The sequence below is a fragment of the Aedes albopictus genome, chromosome 1 (genome assembly GCF_035046485.1).
Source record: "Aedes albopictus strain Foshan chromosome 1, AalbF5, whole genome shotgun sequence".
Classification (NCBI taxonomy): domain Eukaryota; kingdom Metazoa; phylum Arthropoda; class Insecta; order Diptera; family Culicidae; genus Aedes; species Aedes albopictus.
Window position 1 is genome coordinate 24,481,036 of NC_085136.1, and position 26,268 is coordinate 24,507,303.

General features: G+C 40.0%; 1 protein-coding gene across 2 annotated transcripts in view; it reads left to right on the forward strand.

Annotated features, from left to right (window-relative positions):
* The window catches only part of LOC109415242 (high mobility group protein DSP1), a 116,837-nt gene that overhangs the window by 79,731 nt on the left and 10,838 nt on the right, over positions 1-26,268 (forward strand). For both annotated transcript variants that reach the window (XM_062844228.1, XM_062844229.1), the window contains exons 3-4: positions 21,555-21,718; positions 21,803-21,977. In XM_062844228.1, the coding sequence (XP_062700212.1) occupies positions 21,555-21,718; positions 21,803-21,977 (339 nt within the window). The remainder of the gene's footprint in view (positions 1-21,554; positions 21,719-21,802; positions 21,978-26,268) is intronic.

Below are 26,268 nucleotides of genomic sequence, written 5' to 3' on the forward strand. Positions count from 1 at the left end.
GCGACAATTTGGGTGAAGCGCTCGCTGTCACTGGCCGGCGGCTAACGGACAGGGCTGTGACCTCCGCAGGATGCTGCGAAAAATCGATTCATGCTAGTTCTGTGGCTGATGACTGGGTACTGATACGAACAATTCAAAAATAAGGTGTTAAACATTAATCATAAAAAACTACTTATCTAAAATTTGATTGAATTCTCTCTTCAAACTTACATTTGGAATAACTGAGAAATCCAGCAATGTGTTCTGATTTCTAGTAGAAATATGTACAGGGCTTACAGGCTTCCAAGGATATTCCAGAGGGTGTCAGGGGCATTCCAGGGAGTTTCTTTGGTGTCCCAAGCTGTTTCAGAGAGTATAATCGAGGTTCAAGGGGTTTCATGGGAGTTGCAGGGATTTCAGCAGCGTTCCAGGGGTTTTCAAAGGGTTTCAGGGACGTTATATGGGTCTTCAAGGGCGCTCCATGAGTTTTCAGTGGCGTTTTAGGAAGTGTGAAGAAATGTCAAGGCCGTTTCAGGGGATTCCAGGGAGTTTTAGAGAAGCTCTAGGAGGTTTCAGAGGATGCCAGGGATGTTTTAGTGGGATTCAAAGGGGTTGCAGTTGGTTTCATGGGGTTTTCGGAGCGTTTCAGCGGTATTCCAGGGAATTTCAGGGGGTTTCACATGAATCGCCTTGGAAGCCCTCTGGAACTTCCACTAAAACTGCCTCAAAAGCCCCCAATATTCCCTTGAAACACCGCCGAAACAGTCCTGAATCTTCATTGAAAGCTTTCTGAAACCTCCGGAAACTACCCTGAAACCAACTGACATCCTTTTCAAACCTTCCTCCTGGGCTTGACGATTGTTTTCTTCGTGATGATTTTAGTCGCAATTTGTTTGTTTGAGGAATATACTTTTGCCTGATAATCGGATGCCCACGTGTTAATTTCCCAGTTCTGTCACACAGATAGAAGTGCATTTTTATGTTATGAAAACACACCATAAAAAAGCATACCTCGTTTTGCTGTAACGTAACCTGGACGTTGCGTTTTCCACATTTAGAGCTAAACAGGGTTATTTGTGGCATGACTCTAAATCATGACGAAATGATGAAATGATAAGCCTTATTCACGAAACTAGTATTTGTTCTTAATGATTTGAGGTTTCATAAGCATAAAGTAGACAATTTAGTCTCATGATATCTTGCCGCATGTACTCTAGAATCATGACCTAAATTTATTGAATCATAAGCCTGAAAACATGAAACTAGTATTGTTTGTTTTTAGGATTTTTGTTCCATCGGCAAAACATGGAAAGTTGAGTCATAATTTGATGTCGCATGCACTCCAGAATCATGACGAAAATGTATAAAATCATAAGCCTTATTTATCGAACTTACGCTTATCATTAATGGTTTCTTATTATTCCTGGGAAAATGGTCCGTCAAGATTAAAAATCAACCGCACTCTATTATTTTGCGGATCTGAATTCCTTTCGCATCATTTAACTTCAATTGTTCAATTTGGAGTTGAGAATCACCTAAAGGGTAAATTGATCTCTACACATATGTTTGTGGACATTCATCTAGAGACTCCTGAAAATTACTCCAGTAATTCCATCGGGGATTCCTCAAGGAATTTGTTGTGGGCATACCTGCAGGAGCTTAACCTGTGAATTGCTTCAAGAATGCCATCTGGGGATTCCTACAAAACCTGGGAATTCTTACAGAAACTGTTTCTATGGATTCCTCCACTAATTCAATTGGGTATTCATTCAAACAGTTCTTACGGTGAACTCCATTCCCCAGGAACTCCAGGGATTCTTCCAGCATTTTTTTTTTTCAGGAACTCCATCTGTCGTTTACTAAACTAATGCTATTTTGGGGATTCTTTTAGGACTTCCCGGTTAAGGCGAAACTGGATCCATTTCCTCACTTTTTGGTTTTTGATTTTTTATAAAATAACGAAGCAATATTTTCAAAATCGGTTTTCGTGCACATGTAGAGTATGGATCAAGGTATCTCCTGATTTTTTTTCGTGATGTTTTTCGTTTTTGCAGAAACCATTTTTGAATAAAATTTCACAAAAAAATGGTTTCTGCAAAAATGGAAAACTTTTTCCACCACAAACAAATTCAGAAGATACCTTGATCCATGCTCTACATGTGCACGAAAACGGATTTTGAAAATATTGCTTCGTTATTTAATAAAAAATCAAAAACCAAAAAAAAAATGAGGAAATGCTTCCAGTTTCGCCTTAAGGAGTTCCTCTAAAAAATAATGCTGAGGAGTCCTATAGAAATCCCTGCAGGGAATTTCTTCTGGGAGTTCCTCCAAGAGGTTTTTCTGGAAATTCCTTCAAGCATTTCATCTGGAGGTTTGTCCAGGAATACTTTCTGAAGATTCCTCCACGAGTGCCTTCTACATATTCTTCTATAGATTCCTTCTCAGGATTTCTCCAGGAATTGCTTATTCGTGCACAAATTTAGACGAATCCCAGCGTTCTTCTGGGTGATTCGATTTGGGAATTTCTCCAGGAATTGGAAGGAACTGCTGGAGTACTTCGCCAGCAGAACGAATATGGAAGATTTTCTTGACCCTTCCAGAGATAATCCTAGAAGGAAGTCCTCGGTCATGCTCAGAAAAAAAAAACTCCTTGAAAATTTAAGAAGGAACTCCTAAAGCACTACCAGAGGATAATCCGAAGGAACTCGTGGAAGATTTCCCCTGAAGAAATCCAGGAGAGGCTCTTGGAGAAATTCAAGTGCGAATTTATGCATGCACTCTAGAAGAAACTCCTGCAGGAAGCCCACAAGAAACTTCCGCAGGAATACCAGAAAGAACTCCTGGAGGAATCCCGGAAAAAATCCATGAGTGAATCCCAGAAATAATTTATGTTTTTCAGTCTTGTAAATTTCGGTGCGCAATTCCAGAATGATCTCCTGAAAGAAATTCAGAAGGAATTCTTTTAATAATCTCAGGACGAAATCCTGAGAACTTCTCTGCCGTGTGCTGCATTGTTGTCCCATGTTAATAGAGATTACCATAGAACATGGGACAACTATGCTGCACACGGCAGTTCTGGGCAACCCTAGAAGGGACTTTTGGACGAAAGTCAGAAGGAATTCCTGAAGGAATTTTAGAAAATCTTGGAAGAGGGACTTCTGTAGAAAACACCGTTGGAACTCCTGGAGGAAATTCAAAAGGAGCATCTGGGTTTGTCACAGTAGGAACTCAAGGAGGAATTGCCTGAGGATGTCTTGGGTAAAACCCAGAATGAATACCTTAACCCTAGTAGGATGTTGGGGTCAATATGACCCAGATAGCACACCATCGTGGTACGAAAAACCTAACATCTTAGGAGGGTTAAGGAATTCCTGGTTGAACTCCTGAAGGAATCCCAGTGAAAAGTTTTTGGAGAAATCCCAAATATCTCTTCTAGGCATCCAAGGTCATGGAATTCCAAAAGATAACAAAATATTCCAAAAGATAAAGCGAAGTCATACGAGACTATTTGGAGGAATCCCTGGAACATACTTGGGTAGGAGTTCCAGAAGTAGCCTGAAGGTTAGAGTAGTTCTAGAGAAATTCCAAAAAGATACATCCCATGAGGTTTCCTAAAGGTATCCTCCAGAATAAACTTCTTTGGGAATCCATGAACGTGTTCCCGGAGGAATAAACTCATGGAGCAATGCATGGTGGAACTTCTGAATGAACTCGTGCAAAATCCCATCAATCAGCAATTGTGAAGGTGCTGAAGGAACACTATAAGCGAAAGAATGTCAGGCCAAATTCCAGCGGAAACGCAGAGCCAGAAAGAAGAGAAAAGGAAAAAATGTATTTCGTCTGCAGCGGTTTTCAGATCGTGCACCGCGAAGCCTTGTCGAGTGCACCTCGTCGCATTAAACAATACTTTCTTTATTACTTTAAAATTTCATTTATTTGAGGACCAACTACGTTTGATAAATAAATATTGAATAAATTAACAACGGGAATTACAACAATTTACGTAAACTCGTTCGTAAAAAAGAATGAAGATGTTCACAAGGATTTGCATGGAAAACCAACTGGACCTTCAATGGGTATATCCAACAAGGAGTTTTTACAAAAGATGCAATTGATCAAGGATATCTTAAAAAAAAAATTAAAACTATTTTTATATGAATTCATCAATCATATCTCAAAATCGATCATATCAAAATTTTTAGAAGGAATCGAACCTTCATGATTATCGATGGAAATTTCGAAAGGGATTCGACTAACAATCCTTTGCGTGTCGCGTAGGATCTGTGATGGAATCTATATTAATAATCTCAAAAGTAATTTACCAAGCACCTTACTAAAACTTTGCTCATAAAGAACCTTTCTCTTGATAGTAGCGTGTTAAAATAAATTTTCCATCTACAAGTACCGTCAAGGCACCATTCACCGTGGATCTAAGAGTATTCGGGGCAAATAAGGGCTGTCATTTGACACCAGTCTTATAAACATTGTTGGTGCCGCTTTTAATTGCCTTCATTATAGGTTAAAATTAAAGCAATATCCACAGAAGTAGAAAATTTTTCACAAAATTTGGTGATATAGTACAATTAGTAAAGGGTAGTAGGGTCGCCTAATTCCGTGGTAGGTTACCATTCACCGTGGTAGTAGGGACCCATTCACCGTGTATGAGAAATTTTATTCTACTTTGTTTAAACATGGTCAAAACAACCCAGCCAAAGGAATTTTCTTCGTTTAAATTCATTTTAAGTAATAACTTGCAAAATTTTATTACAAAAACAAATGTTCAAATTTTCGATTTTTTCTAGATATATGGGACAATATAGGGCACGGTGAATGGAGACCATTGATTTTTAGGGTACCCATTTACCGTGCCTTTTTGTTTCAATTAAAAAGTACGAGTAATTCGTACTTCGGTAATGCAAAATACATACCTGATACGTGAATTTAATGGCTTCTTGGTGGAATAAAAACGTTACTACATTTAGTTTATCGCTTAAATCACCTTAGCGCAGTTTTCGTTTTTTCTTTATGAATGCAGTGAACGAGCAGAAACTCGCTTCATGTAAACACACTTTAGTGTCAAAATGATACTTTTGAATGTTTCTAATGAGCGTTTTGACATGGTAACAATACATTAGTGTTGTATTGGTGAAATTTAAGGGAAATTATCATATCATTCAATCATAATATGGAAATAATGAAAAAATATTCGAAGGCACACGGTGAATACAGCCCCCACGGTGAATGGCGCCTTGACGGTACTCTGTCGGCAGTTCCGATCATTCCACCGTGGAATTTCCACGGCCAACGATGAATAATATGCAACAAGACAGTATCTTAATCATATTAAGGTGGGAAAAAACAGCAACATTTTAGACACATTTCAAAATTTATTCTTCAACAGTTGTGAATGAGTGCACCGCTTAGCAACTTTCTCCCAAAAAGTGCACCGCGAGGCGAAGGGCCTGAAAACCCCTGGTCTATAGCACTCAATTATACATTCGTTGTCACAAAATTTGAATTGCTAGCCATGGTCTAATCACTTATCAAAGCGAATCTATGGATTAAGAAAGTCTCTCATATTAAACTATGTTCCTTCCTATGACTTGTAGAGGCAGTGATAGACACGGATTCCAAACAGTAGAGGTCTCGAATTGAACTTCTTCCCTACTCCCAAATGTCTGCAAGGACGTGGCCGGCGCCGTTGTACAATTTTAGGAATCTCTGAATTATGTATTGTACAGTGAGGGAAATTATGACCACTCCTCCAGCCATTGTTTCAAATGATAAATGTACAACCAGTTTAAGGTGGAACATCAGAGAATACAAATATGGCTGCCGCAAACGGTCAATTTGAATCCCTATCCACGTTTTCAAGAACGGTAATCTTGAAAATTTGTACAAATGCGCTTGCTTTGGATAATCGGCCTCTTTTGGCAAGTGGAAAGAGCCAAGATTGACACATTCAGCATGGTTCGATGCTGTGTTTGTAATATTTGTGCCTCTAAAGCTTGTGTACAAAATATAATATGAATTTCTTAATGTTTCATCTTAAGCCTAGCTCCACAATCTCCAGGTCTTCAAAAAGGATTATTTTTATGTTATTTTAATTATTTCCAATTGACTGGATCGAGGTATTGCATAAGTATGGCTTAGTGTTACCCGACTAGAAAATTATATCAAGTTTGTAACATATTGTGTTATGATGTTATAAAAATGTTCAATAACTTATTATGTTATAAACTAAATGCAGGATGATGTTAAAATAACGATAATTGTTACAAGTAATACACTGGTGTAATTAAGAAAATAACTTATTGTGTTATAAATAGATCAAAATTATAACAAAACGTGATATAAATATTGGTTCCAAATAACTAGTCTCTATCATAATTTGATACAACTTTGTAACAATACTATGTGAATGCCAAAGACTCAAAACTTATGTATATTACAATGAGTTATGTAATAAACAGCTTTTATAACACAATGTAATATAATTGTGTTATAATATGTTATTTAACACAGAAGTATGCCACAATAAGTTATAAATATCAGGATTAGTTAGAATTATGTTACGTTTTTATTAGAAACTTCTAGTCGGGATAGTTTGAGCTTGAATCTACAAATATCTCTGTAAGTCCGCAATTATCACGGGAAAAGTCTACCTGCATTTTCATTCGAAACATAACAACAGCCCCACCTTCTTCGTCAAGTGTTTCCGGATCCGGAACTGCTTGAAAGTGTTAACCAAGTACACACAGTTCTGTTTCGTGAAATTAAATGGACACCCACGGGCACGCAAAGTACCGCACTAGCAACCGATGAACGGTTGTACAGTGGATACAAATCGCTAAATTTCCTCTTTGCGCTACCTGCCTTCGTGGGACCCCTGGACATCTACCACCAGCCCCATCCATTAGGACCCGCGCGCTCGCTCGCTAGCTCACTCCAGCTGAATAGAGCCGGCGTAATGTCGTGTCATAATAAATTATATCCACCTTCTCGCCGTAGTGGGAAATTTATTGCCTGTTCGGTCTACTCACCGCGATGCGGGCTTTAGCTACTCACTCTGTAAAAGGTAGTATCCCCTGAAGCGACATTCGCATCTGCATTCGAGCAACTAACTAAGCAAGCAGGCGTGTGAATTTTGAAACGTCAGCGTCGGGAAACATTTCATCAGCGTCAAGGCCTACTGCTGCGCTTGTGAAATATTTCCAAGAACCACCGCCGCCGATCGAAATTGCAAGCGATTAATCCTGTGGCCCGCGCGACGCGGAACGGATCGCAGTAAACCTTGATCGGTTAATCCTTGCTTCTGCTGTTCGTCCTCGACCAGTTCCAGTGACCAGTTACCGGAGCCATTTTTATCCGACCCACATCCATCGTTGATTGATCTGCATGCGCTGCTCCATCCGATGGTGGCAGGGCAGGGGGATTTGCCGATATAACTGAGTTCACACAGCACACGAAGAGCAGAAACCGACCAAGAGAGATATGCCGGCAGGCACGTGAAATTGGAAACACGTGAATGATTGATAATATAATAAATTTAAATCGAATTGAATTTAATGCCAGACCGGGGCCGGCCGGCCGGAGACCGCACTGTGGGGCGTCAGGTGGTCAAAATTCAGGAAACTGGCTTACTTTGATTTGAATTTTTTAAACTGTCATTCGACAGCTAACACATTCACTGAGAATTTCTCAAAATATCGGTGCTATGGTTACGGAGATATACAATGTTTAAGTTGTGATTCACAAAAAACGAATGGTTCAGAAGAAATGATAAACAGTAATAAATTTAATGGTTTAATGTCAAATAGCTTGTAGAAAAAAAAAACTTTTTGCAACGATACAGAGATACAAGTTTGTGTTTTTCAGTGTATTACACTGAAAATATAAAATGATTTAATTTTTTAAACATTTTAGACATTCTAAACTTTGAAACCAACCATAGTAGACCGGTCGGTCGTTACCGCGTCGTTGTCGATTGAAATGAGAAGTGAGCACCGAACGACGAGTGCCCCTCCGCGCACCCCGATCCATCAACACAGTTCACGTTTTTACTGTGCAATGATGTTTGATTACGGATCACACCGCGGCGCGCTCGGTATCACCTCGCCTCGCCATGCGGTCGCGCGAGAAAAAGAAGGATGACGGTGCAGTTATAGTGCCTCTACCTAGTGGCAAGGAGAAATTAAATGTGCCACACTTTAATTTCACGCATTTTGCGTTGTGCCACCAGCACCACCATGTGCGTTTTGTGCAATGCCAATGCGTGGAATGCCAATCGAACACCGGGAAATGGATGTGACGAGAATAATCGTATGGATCCTGGTGGAAGATGTCACAGCTGTCGATTTCGAAATGAAGGTTCCATCACTGTTTCAGAAATGACATTTCGATAATTCCTAATCGGAATTCATTCACGAAGATCGTGGAAATTTGTTTCAGTGTTTGGTAAGTCCGATAAAGTAGGCTCTGCGTATTTGGAATTTCAGAGCCTACTTTACCGGATTGCCCGAACGAATTTCGATTGATTTCGCTCAAATTGAATAAAATCGAATGAAATCAACTTGGTAAATGAATCACCAAAAGTAGCAACACCGTCGATCACGCCGTCGAAGCAAATTAATGATTCATTCGATTTCGACGACGCGCCATCAGGCGTCTACCTCTACAGTCTACATACGAAGAAACGACCCGAACCGATGAATGACTGTGCGTACAATTATGGGCCCTTTCACTGATTTTCTAACGTTGATTTGTTTGGATGCGTTTGGAGCATATGGCGTTATAATTTCTCACAAAATGAATGAAGCGTTGAAGTGATTTCGTAGACTCATTTGCAACATTACATCCAATTCGAGTTTTTTTTAAATTGGTACAAAGCATTAGAATTGACCATAATCTTATCCAGGGATGGAAAATATCATGTAAATGTCATTTAATATTTGCTCTGTGTTATTTGTCCGTGACATTTCCCATCCTGATGTCAACTAGTAATTTCTAGGCAACATATTAACCCTCCTTTGACATTAGGGTCATTTTTGACCCAAACTGTACACTACGTCAGCGAGCTGCTGCCAACGTGATGCAAAAGGAAGGTTAAGAGAATCCTCACGACAATGCTAAATGGAAGGTTTTCCTAAAGGGAGTTTATCAGACTTTGTAGGAGGAATTTGGAGAAATTGCTAAAAATAAAATCGGGTTAAGTGCTGTAACTTTTAATTCCGCTAAGAATTTGCATCCTTTGACAGATACGTATTTCGACCTTAACTGAAAGGTTATCTTCAGTGTCTCGCACTTGACCCAACTCAGTCAAAACGACAGCCAGTACGAGACACTGAAGACGAAAACAATCAGAAAAGTGAATGGTTTCTGTACGAAAGTTTCCTTAGAAGAACCTGAAAGCGTTCCTACCGAGGTCTGAAGATGATCCTAGAAGAAAACTGAAAACATTTTAAAGAAAATCTGATTGGAGAAAATTTGACTGGACGACCAGGAGATTACTAAGTGGGATCTCAACAAACTACGCACAGTGACTGGGGCATACACATAAAACTCTCAAACTCGTCAATTTTCTCAGATTTATGGAACACTAAGGGGCTGTCCATTAATTACGTAAGGGAATTTTAGCGATTTTTCGATACCCCCTCCCCCCCCTTGTAAGATTTTTTGTATGAAAACCCAAACATTTTTGTATGGCGCGTAAGATTTATCAAACCCCCCCTCCCTCCATAAACCCTTACGTAATTAATGGACAGCCCCTAAACAGCCTTTTTTGTAAAAAAGCTGAGTTTTTTTTTACGAATTTTTGGATCATTTGAAGGGAAAAAATGTACTTGAATTAATGCGCTAATTCCCGTCACATCGGATGGAAAGTAGCCAATCAACACAGATATTCCTACTTACCTTTGCCAGTGCCTCATTAGATGCAAGCAAATTGATGTAAACTATCTATAACCAGCCTCTTTAGCGAATAATTTCACGTTTCAATTTCACTCCACTTACGAGTTGGCAATATTTCTCGTTTTGCGTACGACGAATGCAACCACACCAAAGCAGCAGCTAGCCGAATTGTTGTTCATCACCGTTCAATCCTCACTTCACCATATTCACTTGTTAAACCAACCTTCGATTCACACCCTACAAAAGCTCTGTGGCACTTCAAAGTTAGTGTTCGTTGCTACAGAATGCAGCGTTATCAGTTCAATCAATTAAATAAATCACTTTTCCCTCGTTAAATTATAAACAGCAAGTTGGATTTGTCTAGGGAGGATGCAAGCAAATGTGGACCAGTGAACCTACAACAGTCAAACTCTGACATCAACACGTTTTGAGAACGAATAAATAAGATTCATGCACTACAAATCAAGGATTGCCAACACTTATGTAATAGGCTTCGGTTGTTTTTCTCGGACCCGAAGTGTATCATACAACTCAGATCTGACCTCACGATGCTCATCGCAACCCTACGCCCACACGACAAGTTCAATATCCTGGTAAACTTCGCTGCATAAACAGATATTATTTTCCGCGAGCCAAATATGGAAGGTATGTGCTTTCAACGAAATAGTGGTTGGAAATCAAACGACACATTACATGAATTGCATAACCTTTTGAGCCATGGTTTCTTTGACACCTGTGTAATGACAGAGTGCAACCAATCTACCCTACTCAATGCAATGATGCAGTGATTTGATGCTCGTAAATATCCCCGTTTTAGCGCCCACCTTAGCCAAAGAGAGTCCGCTTTCTGATTGCCCGGAATCCAGCAATGTGAAGGAGCCCAAGCTATGGTGATGATGTATGAGCGTTTGAACAAAGCACTCAGAGAACTTGGCGCATCCCGTTCAGGAAGTACTATACTAAGTGCTTCATCTGTTTTATTGACCAGAACGCTTCCAGAGAGTCATAGGAGAGAAAGATATTGCTAATGTATTCTAGGTAGGAAAGTGGAACCATCTCGGCAGGGGTCCTATTTTGAGCACTTTTCTGCTATAATTCAGTCAATTCTAAACCAATTCACACAATTTTTAGAACGCGATGAGATACGTATAGTATCTAGCCGTGTACAAAATTTCAAGTCAATTGGTTTGGAATTGACTGAGTTATAGCGAAGAGTGCCCAAAATACCGGCCGCTGCCCAAGTGGTTCGCTACGCCACCCTATTATATATAGCGGCTCGATCAGCAACTATCGTTGCTGCAGAATAGAGCTTTTTTAATTATATGGGTAACTCTCGCTGAGACTGGCCCACTATTTACACCTTGTCTTCAAAAATGTTCGAGGTGGCGATTTTCTGAAATTCATCGCAAAAAAAGTTTTGCAGACCCCTCGATTTTGGTCAAATGGTTGTTCATTTAAACCGTTATAACTCGAAAGTTTCTCCAGAAACCTCCTAAAAACGAATTGTTGTTGAAACGACGAAAGATAGAGCTACTATTTACAATAATAAAAATTTGGGTCAGCCATATTGAGTTTGGCCACCATCTTGGATTTTTATACCAAAACTTTGTTTTACCATGATGGCAACCACCGATTTTCAGAATGTTTGCATCATTTGAAAGCTGAGACATTTACATAACACTAGCTGACCCCGGCAAACTTTGTCTTGCCTACTGCGTTTTTTGACTTTTCAAGGCCAAGTCCTCGTACGCAAACTACATGAAAAATTGATTTTTAAAAACTCTCAATTTCTTCATCCTTTTTGCCTCATAAACCTTCCTTGGGTGAAAACTAACAGAACAAAACCAAGATGACCCAAATCTGACGTTCCGTTCGCGAGTTATGCGCGGTCCCACGTATGCCACTGCATTTTTATATATATAGATACCTAGATAGATTGATATAAAAAAAATTAGAGATGTCTTTTTTATCTATCGTTTAGAGGTAGTTTTTGGAGAAACTTTCGAGTTATAACGGTTTAAATGAGCCACCATTTGACCAAAATCGAGGGGTCTGCAAAAATTGTTGTGGCTCTAACTAACGGGGGGTCCATCAATTTGACTAATCAAATGCATTTTCCTTACTTTTTAACGAAGACTTTCAGAAAATCGCCACCTCAAACATTTTTGAGGACAAGGAGTAAATAGTGCGCCGGTCTCAGCAAGAATTACCCATATTGTATTATGCTAGATTTTATTTGGAATGTCATCAAAAACATAGGCATGTTTATTAAGGTGGCCCACACGTATATGAAAAAAAAATCGAAAAATGCCAAGTCTTACCTCCTAAATTAGTTGTTTTGGACTTCCAAAAGCTACGTTCAAATTTTGAGCAAAATCAATTAAGTCTAAAGGGGCGCTCAAAACGCTTCAAGTTTGTATGGGAAAACTTGGCCAAATGTATGCCGAAATTTTAGGTTTTCGATTTTTACCGCTAGGTGGCGCTGTTAGCGTTCAATCATCAAACCTTTTGGTACTATTGTAGGTGACTATATGCCAAACAACTTTGTCGAAGACCGCAAAGTGATCCAACGTCTGAAAAAAGTTATACCCTAGTTAAAGTGAGGATAAACTTTATTGTTTTTTTCCAATACATGTAAAGGAATAATGAAATCTCAATACTTTGCCTCACAACGACAGTTTGTAAACATTCATAGAAAAAGTAAAAGTGATTGTCATAATTGTTGAAGCATTTGAAGGCACAATCTAAAATGCGACAAATGACAAATTGAGAAGTTAATTTGTAAAAAAAACCACTTGTTTCTGGTGGGATTCAAACCCACGACTGCGTATAGCAAGTGCGGCGCTTTGACCAACTGACCCGTGGAACATGATACGGTTCTGCGCTGCGGAATAGGAAGTCAAACTGGATGCGAAGTGCCACTCCAACGTGTTTTAGGATATTGATGAAAGATTTCAGCTAGAGTAGTGGTGGCGAAGCCAGTCAGAGGCAGGATGCGATCATGTTTCGCATTTTTCCGCTTTTTTTACGGTTGAGTCGCGCGAAGTTGGAGCAGTTCAGTGAGAGTAGTAGTAAGTGGGAGGGCCCGTATAGCCGAGGCGGTAAACGCACGGGTATTCAGCATGACCATGCTAAGGGTGACGGGTTCGATTCCCGGTCGGTCCAGGATCTTTTCGTAAGGGAAATTTCCTTGACTTGGGCATAGAGTATCTTCGTGCCTGCCACACGATATACGCATGCAAAATGGTCATTGGCAAAGGAAGCTCTCAGTTAATAACTGTGGAAGTGCTCATAGAACACTAAGCTGAGAAGCAGGCTTTGTCCCAACAAGGACGTTACGCCAAGAAGAGAGAGAGAGAGAGAGAGTAGTAAGTGAGCGGACGAAGTCAGTTAGCGGCTAGATGCCACTTTTGTTCGCGTCGATAAGAAGCACATAACCACTAGATATTTGAATGGATATTTATCGTTGAGCTCGTTCCATATTATTAAAATAATATGGATTCTAAGGAAATATTGAAAAAAGGTCTGTAGATATTACTTCTCCTGCTTTCTGGTGTTACGTCATCGTTGAGACAAAGCCTACTTCTCAGCTTAGTGTTCTTGGAGCATTTCGATAGTTACTGACTGAAAGCTGTCTTTGAGTTAAGGTTCAGCAGAAGCTTTTGTACTATAATGCCTTATTGATGATGATGATATGCGACACGAATGCACAATTGTGTAAAGTGTCGATAATAAACAAACAAACAAACTTATTGATGATGGCTTATTGAATAGAGAAGAAATCAAGGAATCACCTTCTACAGAAAGTTGTAAATTTAACCGAGGGATAGTTCTCAAAGCAGTCACTTAACAGTTTCATCGATCCTAACATTCAGAGTAACGCTGCTAGTAACGCTCCTCTGCTTCAAAACGATTTACCGTAGCCGCCCAGAGTTGGGGCATGTTTTGCAAAATGCCATCGTACGACCGGGCCGGAGTAATCAGAAAGCTGGTCTCGTCCTCTTGGTTGGATCGCCGGCCGATGTGTTCCATCGCTGGAAGGCTTGATGGTGGCAGAACTAAGGTGGCCGCCATTTATCACGTAACGCTAAAGTAACACATTTCGTCACTTCATCTGGTCTTTGTAACGACTATGTCATGTAACACGTGGAAGTGTAATACCCGAACCAGAACATGCAGAACGTATCGCAATTCGTGGACGACCCCCAAACAGAAATCGGGACGACAAGGCAAGTGGAACACTATCACCACCAACCAACAGCTCCACCGGGGAGCAAAGGCACAAAACGACGACGACGACGTCGTCGTGTTCTGTATGCTGCTGCCGCTGCCGCCTCGATTGCTGCACATAAGTATATAATATAAATTTTGTGCGCGTTTTACCATGAGCGACCCCGGACCCCCAACCCCCGGGTCCCCACCATGATATTTTCGTCACCGAGTACGATATTTTCCAAACGGGGCGCAACAACAGCAACGAGCCAGCCAGCACCAGCGCTCTTTCATTTCCTTTTTCGGAAAAATCAATGAAAGCAGCATAACAGCGTCAGCGCCAGAGCCAGAGTCGGATTGAGGGTGAGGAATGGGGGGTAGGGAAGTGGAGCGCGGTTCGCGAAAACGACGGAGGGCGCTCTATTCTCAGAAAACTTGCTGGCACGGAAAAACAGGACGACGTTCGCGCTCGATGGCGGACCAGCGATGATGGAGGATCCTGCTTCGCTGCGATGGTGCGGGGTGGCGGACGATGGAGGAGGTGGAGAGGGGTTGGGGGGTTCCAGGATAACTAGGAAGACGAAAGGTGGAGGTACATACAAACACATAAAATCCGGGGTGGCCGGGAGGGTGCCGCCGCCTCGGTTGGTTCCTGTGTCGAGTCCTGCGCTGATGTGCTGCTGCTCCTGCCCGGTTCGAGGAAAGAAGGCCGGGAGGAATGGTGGTCCTGGCTGGGTGGGTTTTTCTGCACTACTCGTCCGGTGGAATGGGTAATAGGATCGATGTGGGAAAAGCATGTATGTTCAAGCGCTCCGGTGCTATGTACAATAATAGTAGCAGCAACCAGGACTGGGGACTCTCTTTTCTCACCCGACAACTCGGCTGGATAAACATACCCATAGAAGATATTTTCTACATACAGTCAGTGGATGTAGAAGAGGAAGGGGGGGGGGAGGTGTTGGGAAAGGGGGACGGCAAGGAATATTGGATCGTTCACGTTGCTCTGGCCTCGTAGCCGGATGGTTGGATTTTGCAGCAGCTAGGCTCTTTGCCTATGATGCCAAAGCACCTAATAGCTAGCCGGAGACTGGCTGCTCATCAGGGTTGCAATTGCAAAACATTTGATAAGATTGCTTTTCAGAACTCAGGGTTGAATCGTTGAGAATTTGCTGCGAATCGTATATGTAGTGGACTACTACAACCATCGCTCACGAAATGTAACTAATTGTTAGACAACGTCAGTTTCAGGTAGAATACCATTACTGTAAGGACGTGGTCATAGCAAATCTGCAAGTTTTTATTTACAGTAACTGCATTAGACATACACTTAATGATGTTCATAAATTTCTGATTTATGGTTCCCTGAAGAACATATAATCAAAAACGTTTATGGGGCTTTGTTGTAAGCGAAAAATGTGAATAAAGAAACGCTATTATTGCGAGTTAGGTCATTGTTTTACATCCTATGACTAATCGGTATAAATTATTTGTTACTGATAGATCCTATTGTTACACAGCCGATTTTTTACACGGGTCATATGTTTGCTATAACTCAGTCAATTTTGAATCAATTCACATGAACATTTGTTCACAGAGAGACACGGCCAGTACTATCCGTGTATGAAGTATCAAGCCTATAGGTTAAAAATAGTTATAGCAAAAAGACCACCCGTACAAAAAGAATCGGCTGTAATGTGGTAACAGTTGATAAAATCATCAAATTTGATCCAAAAATTACAGAAAACAAAATTTTCCTAATAAAAATAGCTCTCATAGGGTGACAAAGGGTGTTATCGGCAAGTTTGTTTTCTTCGTCATGGGTTTTTTTTTCGGCCAAATTGCCGGAAACTTGACCAAATAATTCAGCCTTGGTTGGTAAGGATTTGAAGCTAACTCTTAGTTCAACAAGTTTCAAAAAACCCACCATGACGAATTAAAGAACAACAAAACCCTATATCAATTTTGACCAAAATGTTTCTAATTCGGCCACTCTCATAAGAAATAGACGCGATTGGCCAAAATAGAAACAAAAGTTGTGAATATGACCAGCACTAACTTAATGCTTCTATTTTAACCAGTGCCACAATTAATACAAACATCAAGTATTAGCTTGATTTTCTGTATTTTGTTCTACAAAACGGTAGTTTTCATAGGGTTATTGATTATTTTTTAATGATTTTCCTTAAACTGGCTGGAACCGGCGTACGTGCCCTAGCCGAAGTACGCGTATGTATTTGTCAAGTGATAACCATTAGAAGGCGGAATCTAAAGGCGCAATAACTCATTATACTCATTCGAAGAGGGTATTTTGCTTATTCGAAAAGACGGTAAAAAATTATGTTCAAAAGTTTGTTGAAGACTTCTGCATACTTCAAAAGTCTCGATAAATATTATGCATACATTGACACCATGTGTTAAGCCTTGTCGACTCGTAGACAATATTTACCTTTCACACTGTTCAGAACTTACCTATATGAAAAAAGTTCATCATTGAAGGTATGTAGAACTAGATGGACTTTGGGTTTTTTTGGCAGAATTCTTACACGTTTGGTTGGCATTGGTTCTACTTTTTGTTTTGCTTAGTGTTATGTCCCAACAGTTTGTTCTATGAAAGTGCTCACAGTTGCTAAATGAAAACATTGTAAGTTGACCATTTTGCATTCGTATATCTTGTGGCATGTACAGTAATTCTCTATGACTAAAGAGTTGTGAATATTTCCATTACGCTTCGGCTATATGGGCCCGAGAATATCTCTGCATGTTCACAATCATCAATCCATCATTTGGAGGATGTTTTGTTAGTGGGAAAGATGAGAGATATGGTAGCCATCTTTGGTGGGTGATGCAATCCGTTGGTAGGGAATATTAGGGTAATTCGTCAATGGTTTAACAGTTTATAAAAATGTGTTTGTAAATCGAACTTCAACTATGATTTAATCAGTCGTGTATAATTTAAACGGCTGACATAGAAGTGCCACGATATGGCACCGCTTTATTTACAAAACTGTGTCTCTAACGACACGTATTTAATCTTGAAATTAAGAAATCGTTGATACAAAATAAGCTTTGCTGGCAAACCAGTAATATATATCAAGATCACACCATAATTACAAAAACCGGAAGGATATCCTTAACAGTTTTGCGTTGTTTAAAATTACCTTTTCATTGGGATTTTATCAAATAGATTTTTTTATTCATCGCACTTTCATTATGTATCCATGATCCAATTGTTGAACACTGGTATTACTTAAGGTGAATAGAATATGAATATGACGAAGCCACTGCTCAAATTTTCAAGACCGCAAATCCGAAAAACCGAATGCCGGACTGCGCTGAAAAGTTGATCGATTGGTTACCCGCTGGTGGTGACCAATCGATTAACTTTTCAACGCAATAGGACTTTCGGTTCGTCAGATTTGTGGTCTTGAAAATTTGAGCTGTGGCTTCGTCATATATTCACCTTAAACTGTTATTAAGCATTACTACCAGATTTTTTTTTTTTTTTTTGTCTGTATTAACGAGATTTTTAGCCCTAGGCTAGTTCATCTCGGGACCCACGCTTTACTTCCCTTCCGAAGGAAGAACTCACATTTTGCGAGTTTGTCGGGAGTGGGATTCGATCCCAGGTCCTCGGCGTGATAGTCAAGTGTTCTAACCATCACACCAGGTCCGCTCCACGACTACCAGATGTTTTTTATCTTTATTAACGAGATTTTTGGTCTGGTTGTTCATCTCGCGACTCACGGCTTTAGTTCGCTTCCGAAGGAAGCACCCACATTTTGTTAGCTTGTCGGGAGCGGGATTCGATCCCAGGTCCTCGGCGTGATAGTCAAGTGTTCTAACTATTAAACCAGGTTCGCTCCACATACCATCAGATTTTTTTTCTCGAATTAAGGGGTTTCTGGCGCGTTTTAGGTGTGTTTCAGGGAGTTTTAGGGGCGTTCCATCGGAATTCAAGGGCGGTTCAGGGGGTTTCAAGGAGTTTAAAGAGTATTCAAAGGGGTTTTCAAGGGATTTCAAGGCTGTTTCAGGCGTTTTTTTTTCAATCATTATAAGGATTTCTGATTAGTTTCAGGGGCATTCAGGGACGTTAGAGGGGTTTTCCAGGCGTTCAAAATGTTTCAGGGATGTTCCAATGAACTTCAGTGGCGTTCCAGAGAGTTTAAATGCGCTCCAGAGGGTATCAAGGGGTTTCAAGGGTGTTCTGGAGAGTTTCAGGAGTTTTCAAGGGAATTTCAGAGGCTCTCCAGGGGTTTCAATTGAATTTTTGGAGCGATTCAGGGAGTTTAAAGGCGTTCCAGAGGGTTTCAAGGGGTTTCAGAGGCGTTCTGGAGAGTTCCGGCAGTTTCCAAAACGGTTTCAAGAGTATTGCAGGGTGTTACAGGCGGGGATGGAAACACTCACTTGCAAGGAGTTCCATTCACCTGCTATTTTCTGAATCATGCTATCAAACAACAGTGTATGGAGGACTTTTACCTTGTAGTTTGACGAATAAAGCAAGGGTCGCACACACATACCAAAGTCGTGAGAGAGCTATGAACGCAAGTCTCCACGAAGTGAATTTAAATTACTGGGCAAACTTTTGCATAAAACTACATGGTAATAGTCCTCCATGCACTGTTTTTTGATAGCATGCTTCAGAGCTGAGAAGAAAGCAAATAAGTGTAACTCTTTGGAAGTGAGTATTTCCATCCTTGGTTGCAATGAGTTGCATGGCCGTTCCAGGGGTTTCAAGGGGTTTCGGGGCCTTTCCAGGGGCTATAGAATATTCCCGGGGGTTTCAGGTGTGTTCCTGAGGATTTCAAGGGTGTTCCAGAGGTTTCAGAGAAGTTCCAGGGGATTCCAAGGGTGTTACAGGAAGTTCAGGGGCGTGCCAGAGGTTTTCAAGGGGTTTCTGAACCGATTCAGGGAATTTCAGCGGCGTTTCATGGGGCTTCAAGGATGTTTTCAGTTCTCAGGCCTTTGCAAAGGCGTTCCAGAGGGGACTTCAGGGATTGGAGGGACATCCTTTTAAGCCAACGGAGATCCCTCCGGAACCTGTAATTCCCCGAAAGGCCTTGATACGCCTCTGAAATATATAGGAATCTCCCCTTACAAGTTGCCTGGAACCTCCGAGGACCTTTTCGAAACGCTTGTGAAACTCTCATGAAACTTAAAAACTAAAGTCTGACATATTTGTAAAAGATAATTTAAAATTCCAACTACCAGTATGCACCGTCCAAAGTTAACAAGAATTGGTCAACAAGGATGAGCTTAAGGAACATGTGGGATCCCGGCTTCCGGTACAAATGTTTTGATTTTCTTAGAAAATGGTATTTAAGGAGATTCAGGGTGTGTAAGAAATGACTGTATCTAGAAGATTATAACAAGATATTTTTACTATCATGGAATTATGCACTGAAAAGCAAATCAAAACAAGGATTGCAGTACTAACCGTTTAGCATTTGGCGAGCTAGCCTGCCTTTGTTCATACAGATAGTACTTAATTCTGTTCCAACAATAGATCATAATACAAAAAGAGGGAGAATTTAACGGGTAATAATAAATAGAAAAAGTAGTATGAAACGAGCTCACCGATTTTGAGCGAAGGTGTATTGAGAAAACAATAATTTAAATTATTGATATTGAAGTTTACTCTAAACAAGAACAGCGAAGGAAATCATGCTTGGATACCTGTAGAAAGCTGATTCCATCAATTTCTTCGAAGCTCCATCCTTTCCCTTTCATGACGAATGACGCAACTATCCAACATCTGGTACCGCACACCGCCTTCCGCCTTGGCATGGAATCGCACCAAGCAGATTGCTTCTCCCACCATCCGCGGGAGAGAAGATTAATTCCAATTACGAATTACACCGCCGTGTGATTTATGGGCTAGCTAGCCCGAAGTGTATGCATCTGCCTGCACTGCATGCGACCGGAACTTGAAGGAAGTGCGTCAACAGAGACCAGCAGCAGAAGCAATGTGTGTCGCGTGGGAGGCGCCCGGACGTAATAGCGATTATCGCAAGAGGGAACACCCTGCCGGCAGCCCAGCCAGACCCGAAGCACTTTGGTGTGAAAATTACTTGCGCGCTGCACCACCAACCTATCATTAAGGTCTGGCTGGCTAGCTGACTGGCTGTTGCTCTGTATCCTTCCTGCCGTATGCCTGGTGACTTTGAATACCGGTGGTGGTGGTCGGTCACGTGTGTGAGATGATGGAAGAATGCGTTTGAAATCAGCAAACAAGAAGGGGATGACGGGTGGAAAAATAGAAGGCACACTCAGCCCATGGGTCGATCCTCAACTTTTATATGCAGTGAAGGTCAACAAAAGAGTATCCAAGCTATTATCAAGCTATTTTGATTAACCGTATAAAGTTTTCGCTTCAACTTCCTCCGACAGCATTGCTAAGATTTGTGTTTATAATTCCACTAGAAACCAAAAGTTTTGTAAAATACTTGGAGACACCTGATGAAAGTTTTTTTTTTCTAAAAACATTAGTTTTCGTTACCAGCCTCGATATTATGTATACTTTGCTTCACGTTGTTATATGGTTCAGTTGCGTTAAGCGTCAAACGAACGCTACACTAGCCTTGGGTTCAAATCCCACAGAGACTACTTCAAAGAACTTTTTTTTTCTGAAAACAATGTACCTTCGAATAGCTCCAGTTATATCAGCTTGAATGGCAGACGAAAGGAAATAAAACAAATGATTGCATAGCAAATGCTTTGACCAACACTGTACCTATTGCCAGTTCCAAAGGGAGATGGTGAGCGCTGTGCAGAGGGAAAGCGTTCGACCTGCTGCCGCAGCAGCAGCAGTGCGACAACAATGCCGGCACATGCGGACTAAGGCCATAAAAAACGCACGGCGAGCGCACGTCGCCGGCCTCTGTCATCGTCCTGGGGTTTTCCCGAGACACCTATAGATGGATTGGATTTCGGTTTTGTCGAGGGGCCACACCAAGGGACGTAGGTGACACGGCCGAGTTGTAAGATTTAAAAGCGATGGAGATAAAATGCAATTGAAGCGAAAATGGGTGGCTCCAGGAGAGGAAGGGGTGTTTGAAGATATGCACTTTCTAGGATGGACGAATTTTCAGGGTTGGTTGGAAACATACGTCAAGGGCAAATAAAACAGCGATCGAAGGAAATTTAAAGCTGCTATTTTGTTGATCAATAACTTTATTTTGAGTTTTGAATAAAGTTTGAAGTTGAAGTTGGAGAAAAAAATAGTTATTCTTAAGTCTAAAATGCGGATGTTATGTACAGAAAAACTGTAGTTTATATTTAGGAATATGTTGTTCTTTCGGAAAGAGGTCAAAACTACCATCTATCACGTTCAAGATTTCCAGCATTGGTTATGATTATCGTTACCATATTGGCCCCCAATTTCGCCTCCCCCCTCACCCATTTCACCGAACACACCCGACTACCACAAATTTTCCACATCCCTCTCTTTGCGCCAGACGATGTTGGACAAGGAGAAACAGCGCTTCCATGAGATGGCCGAGAAGGACAAGCAGCGGTACGAGCTGGAGATGCAGAACTACGTCCCCCCGAAGGGCACCGTGGTCGGCCGCGGCAAGAAGCGAAAGGCATTCAAGGACCCCAACGCACCGAAGCGATCACTGTAAGTGTCCCCAAATTACCCAGATTAGTTGAAAATTGAAATCACCTTCAATAACGTTTTTTTTTTCCTTCTTTCAACCAATAGGTCGGCGTTCTTCTGGTTCTGCCACGACGAACGGAACAAGGTTAAGGCGCTGAATCCGGAGTACGGCGTGGGGGACATCGCCAAGGAGCTTGGCCGAAAGTGGTCCGACATGGAGCCGGAGGTTAAGTCCAAGTACGAGCAGATGGCCGAGAAGGACAAGGCGCGGTACGAGCAGGTGAGTGTCATTTTTGTGTTTTTTTTTCGTTATTGTTTTATTGAGATATTTAAAAATCGTTGTCGGTAATATTCTAATAGTTATTTATACAGTGATAGACATTCGTTTAGCCGAGACCAAAAAAAGTGTCAGGAAACTCATACAAAAGATTTTGTGATAAAACTCTTTTATCGTAGTGATACTATATATAGTACTGTTTCATAAAAATGTGATACATTAAACTTACATATACACTGAAACAAAACCGAGGGTAAAAACCCTTCAAATGTCATTTTTTACTTAGACATTCGTTTAGCCGAGGTAAATGAAAAATTGGTTTTCAATAGATTTTTTGCAATTTCGTGAGTATAGGGAATCGCGCCACTTGGGCGGTGGCTTCTATTTTCGTCTGTTTTCCACTATAACTCAGTCAAATTTGAACCAATTGACACAATTTTTGGAATGCAGTGAGATAGGTATAGTATCTACCCGTGTACAACATTTCAAGTCGATTGGTTCAAAATTGACTGAGTTATAGTGAAAAACAGACGAATAAAGAAGCCACCGCCCAAGTAGAGCGATACCCTATTTCGAGGATATACTCCAAGGCGTTTAGTTTATGACGTGTTAGCAAGATAATTCCCCTTAAAAGTTTTTTTATTTGTGAAATTCGGAAAAATATTATAAAAAATGCCCTGATAAGGAGAAGCGACGATAAACAATTTTTTTTAGGAAAAATGATTTCTGTAAACACTCAAACGTAAGCTAGATTGGCAGTTTTGAAAATATGGTACATAATTATTGTTAGAAATGTTCAAATTATTGCAAAAAATGTCATGCAAAAATTAAGTATATTGGTTTTTGGTTGGTTAAACTTTAAAATGGGATTGATAAAAGCTAAAATAAATAGTTCTGCATTGAAATAAATACGTGCCCTAATGCCTGTGGAGTATACCTTTTTGATACTAGCATTACTAAATGAGTTAGAAGACTGCAAAGTGAAAGATCTCCAAGAAGTGTCAGATTTTTTGTACCCTGTTTATTCAAAAGCAGATGCTCATACAAAAATGCAAGATATGGTCAAATAATTGGCTTATTTCATTCAATTTGAAGAAATATATTATAAATGAGTCTTAGTTGTGAACCACATTCATTTTTAACATGATATATTTGGAAAGAATGTCTAAATTGTGAAACAAGTAGTTCATGCTAGGAATTTGAATACTTTCGGTGCCATTTCTCCAAATATGAGACATCCAATGTATGTTATTTCAGCCAGAATACAGTCTAGAAGATATTGGTAGCTATTAGAAGACGTAATAGTAGTAAACGCTGTGATTTATGCAAGTAAAACCATCATATTTCATCAAAACAATACTTAAATACGTGATTTTTTGATGGTTTGCGTTATTTTTTTTCTGTTAAAAAAATTGTTTTTCGTAAATTTTCAACCTGCTTTGGTCATGAAACTTTCATTAGATTCTTTTGAAACACTTTCGATAAGAATAACTACATCAAATCTCAATTTGGAAACATTTACAATATTATTACATATTTATATGTGATGCATGCAAAATTAATATGGCAACACTTCCAAAAACGATCTAATTCATGATTTACAGGTCGATCTATAGTACAGATCACCATACAAAATGGCTTTGTTGGATATTTTTCGAAATTTGATAGTTTTATATTATGGAATTCTAAAAATTGTACAATTCGGCTAAACGAATGTCTAGGCAAAAAATGACATTTGAAGGGTTTTTACCCTCGTTTTTGTTTCAGTGTATATGTAAGTGTGATGTATCACATTTATATAAAACAGTACTAGATATACTATCACTACGATAAAAAAGTTTTATAATAAAATCTTTTGTATGAGTTTCCTGACACTTTTTTGAAATTTTGTTAGCCTCGGCTAAACGAATGTCTATCACTGTATAACAAGTTGCAAAAAGATGAGATCATGCACGAGGCTTGCCGTCATTTTTTATAAGAGGCAGTAGTACACCCAATTTTTTTGCTAAGTTTTATTTGTAACTCAGTCAATTTTAAACCAATTAACATGAAAATGTGTACACAGGGAAACACGGTCAATAATATCCGTGTACAAATAATCAACTCATGCAAAAAAAATAATCGAGTGTGTTAGGATTTAAAATTTGTCTTGACACTTCAAAGAACTAATCAACATAAAATTTAGTCTACGTAGTTTATGGACAGCGTGCCTACTCACAACTATACAGCTTAAATTAGAGCGAACTCACTAAATTCAACAATTCGAGTACGCTATCCGCCAATAACAGAAATGGATTTAATTTCCCTCAAGGGTATCTCTCATGAATGTTATTTAGTTTGCTTTAACACCTCTTTCCCGACGGAGAATCTATCCGTGTTCTGATCGAATACATCACCAAAACATGGCTAGATACCCGAGCAGAGTCTGACAGCAAATTGAAAACAAATTTTAATGTTGTGATATTCATATTGCAAATTATGATAACTCAGGTTGTTGTCATTTTGGTCGTTTTAACGGTTAAAACATCAAAAATGGGAGCAGAAAAATGTTCCCGTATCAGCAAGTTGAAAACCAATTCCTGCTATCAGAGATAGCAAATTGATAACAGTTTTTGATATCAGTTCGAAAAATGGAAAAATCGTTAAATATTGAGGTTTTTCGATTGATAGGAAACCCTCAATGCAATAAGATAATTGCACTAATGGTATATTCTAAGAGTTATTATACAAGGTTGCCTTGAAATTTTGATATAACATAAAAACATAGTAACTTTATAATAATTGACGTGACAGCAAACTGAAATCAAAATTTGAAATCAATTTGCTGCTAAGTACAAGTCGAGTTTTCGATTTGCTATCATTTTGTTGTTAGACGTTGCCCGGGCTGCCGCCCCGATGACGACATGCCAGGTAATCTTCCGCGCGGCTAATTGCCCGATAGAAGGGATGCAGTTCGACCACGTGCTCCGGCATAACCTGCGTATAGTAGCCGACTTTCAAGTCCCCAAGGAAAAGTTTTTCCTACTAGGGACAGTTTCCCATAACTAATCACCATGTGAAGTGGTGGAAATTGAACAATGTCATGACATTTTTTTTTCGTGAAATTCCGTGACATTCCCCATGCATTTCGAAGCACTTTATTATCCTTCCGAACAGCTGTTCATAAGGCCCCTTAGCGTGTCATCGCAAAATGGCTTCTTCAAAATCATTGACCGAAATCAACTTTACACAACATTGCACCAATACATATTTGTAAAAAATCGACACTTATCTTATTCTATAAAATAATCAATTTCACGCGAGATATTCGGCATAAAAATGTATTCACACTACTTCAAATACAAGCCTCTTTCCAAGTAATCACGATTACTAAGCATTATTTCACTCGAAAGTAGAAATTTTTAACGATTTGTTTCGACCGCACTAAAATGTGGTTGGCGGTGTTTACCACCCACCGCAGTACCAACGACGACGACGGCAGCGCGGTGATGTCTTTTGGCGCGCACAATCATCGATCATTGCACGCAGTGATGTCGATCCTGCTGGCCAAAGCATCAATGAAATTGATCGAAATCAATTAAAAAATTCAGTCAAACACATTGGTTATGCGTCATAAAATCAAAAATAATTCGTGGGGTGATTATTTTTTAACTTTTTTACCACAATTGTTAGTGAAATAAGCAAAGCATTATAATTTACGAAATCTTCACCAAGCGGTCCGCCAGCACTGCTGTTGCAGCAAACATAAACAGTGGGAGAGCGTACCAAAATAATTCGATCATTTCTAGCTTGTTACTTAAAAAATCTAACGTTTTTTGTGACATTTGGATATGTTTCCTTGTTATTCATTGAAGTAGAATAGTTTACTGCTTGAGTTGCTTTCAAATGATTCATATTCTCGAAATGTTTACATTGGAGATACCGAGACAAAGAGATGTTATTTTTGTTTGTTTGTTTATGGAAATGGTACTGAAAGGCTACACAACTACTATCGTGCTTGATGATTGTTTGGAATAACATTAAAATAAGAAGAGCAAAATTTGGGCTGACACGCTAAGGGGCCATAAACCACATAGACCAAATTTTGGCCATCCCAGACCCCACTTCCCCCCTCGTAGACTTTCGTCCATACAAAAATTTTGAAATTTGTATGGAGCGTAGACTTTGGCTAGACCTCCCTCCAAGTCTACGTGGTTTATGAATGGTCCCTAGGCATCTTACTGGTGGTGACCAAAAAAACGTATCGTCTGACAAGGTACGGTACAATCGTCTAAGTCGAGGCCCCATGTCTAAG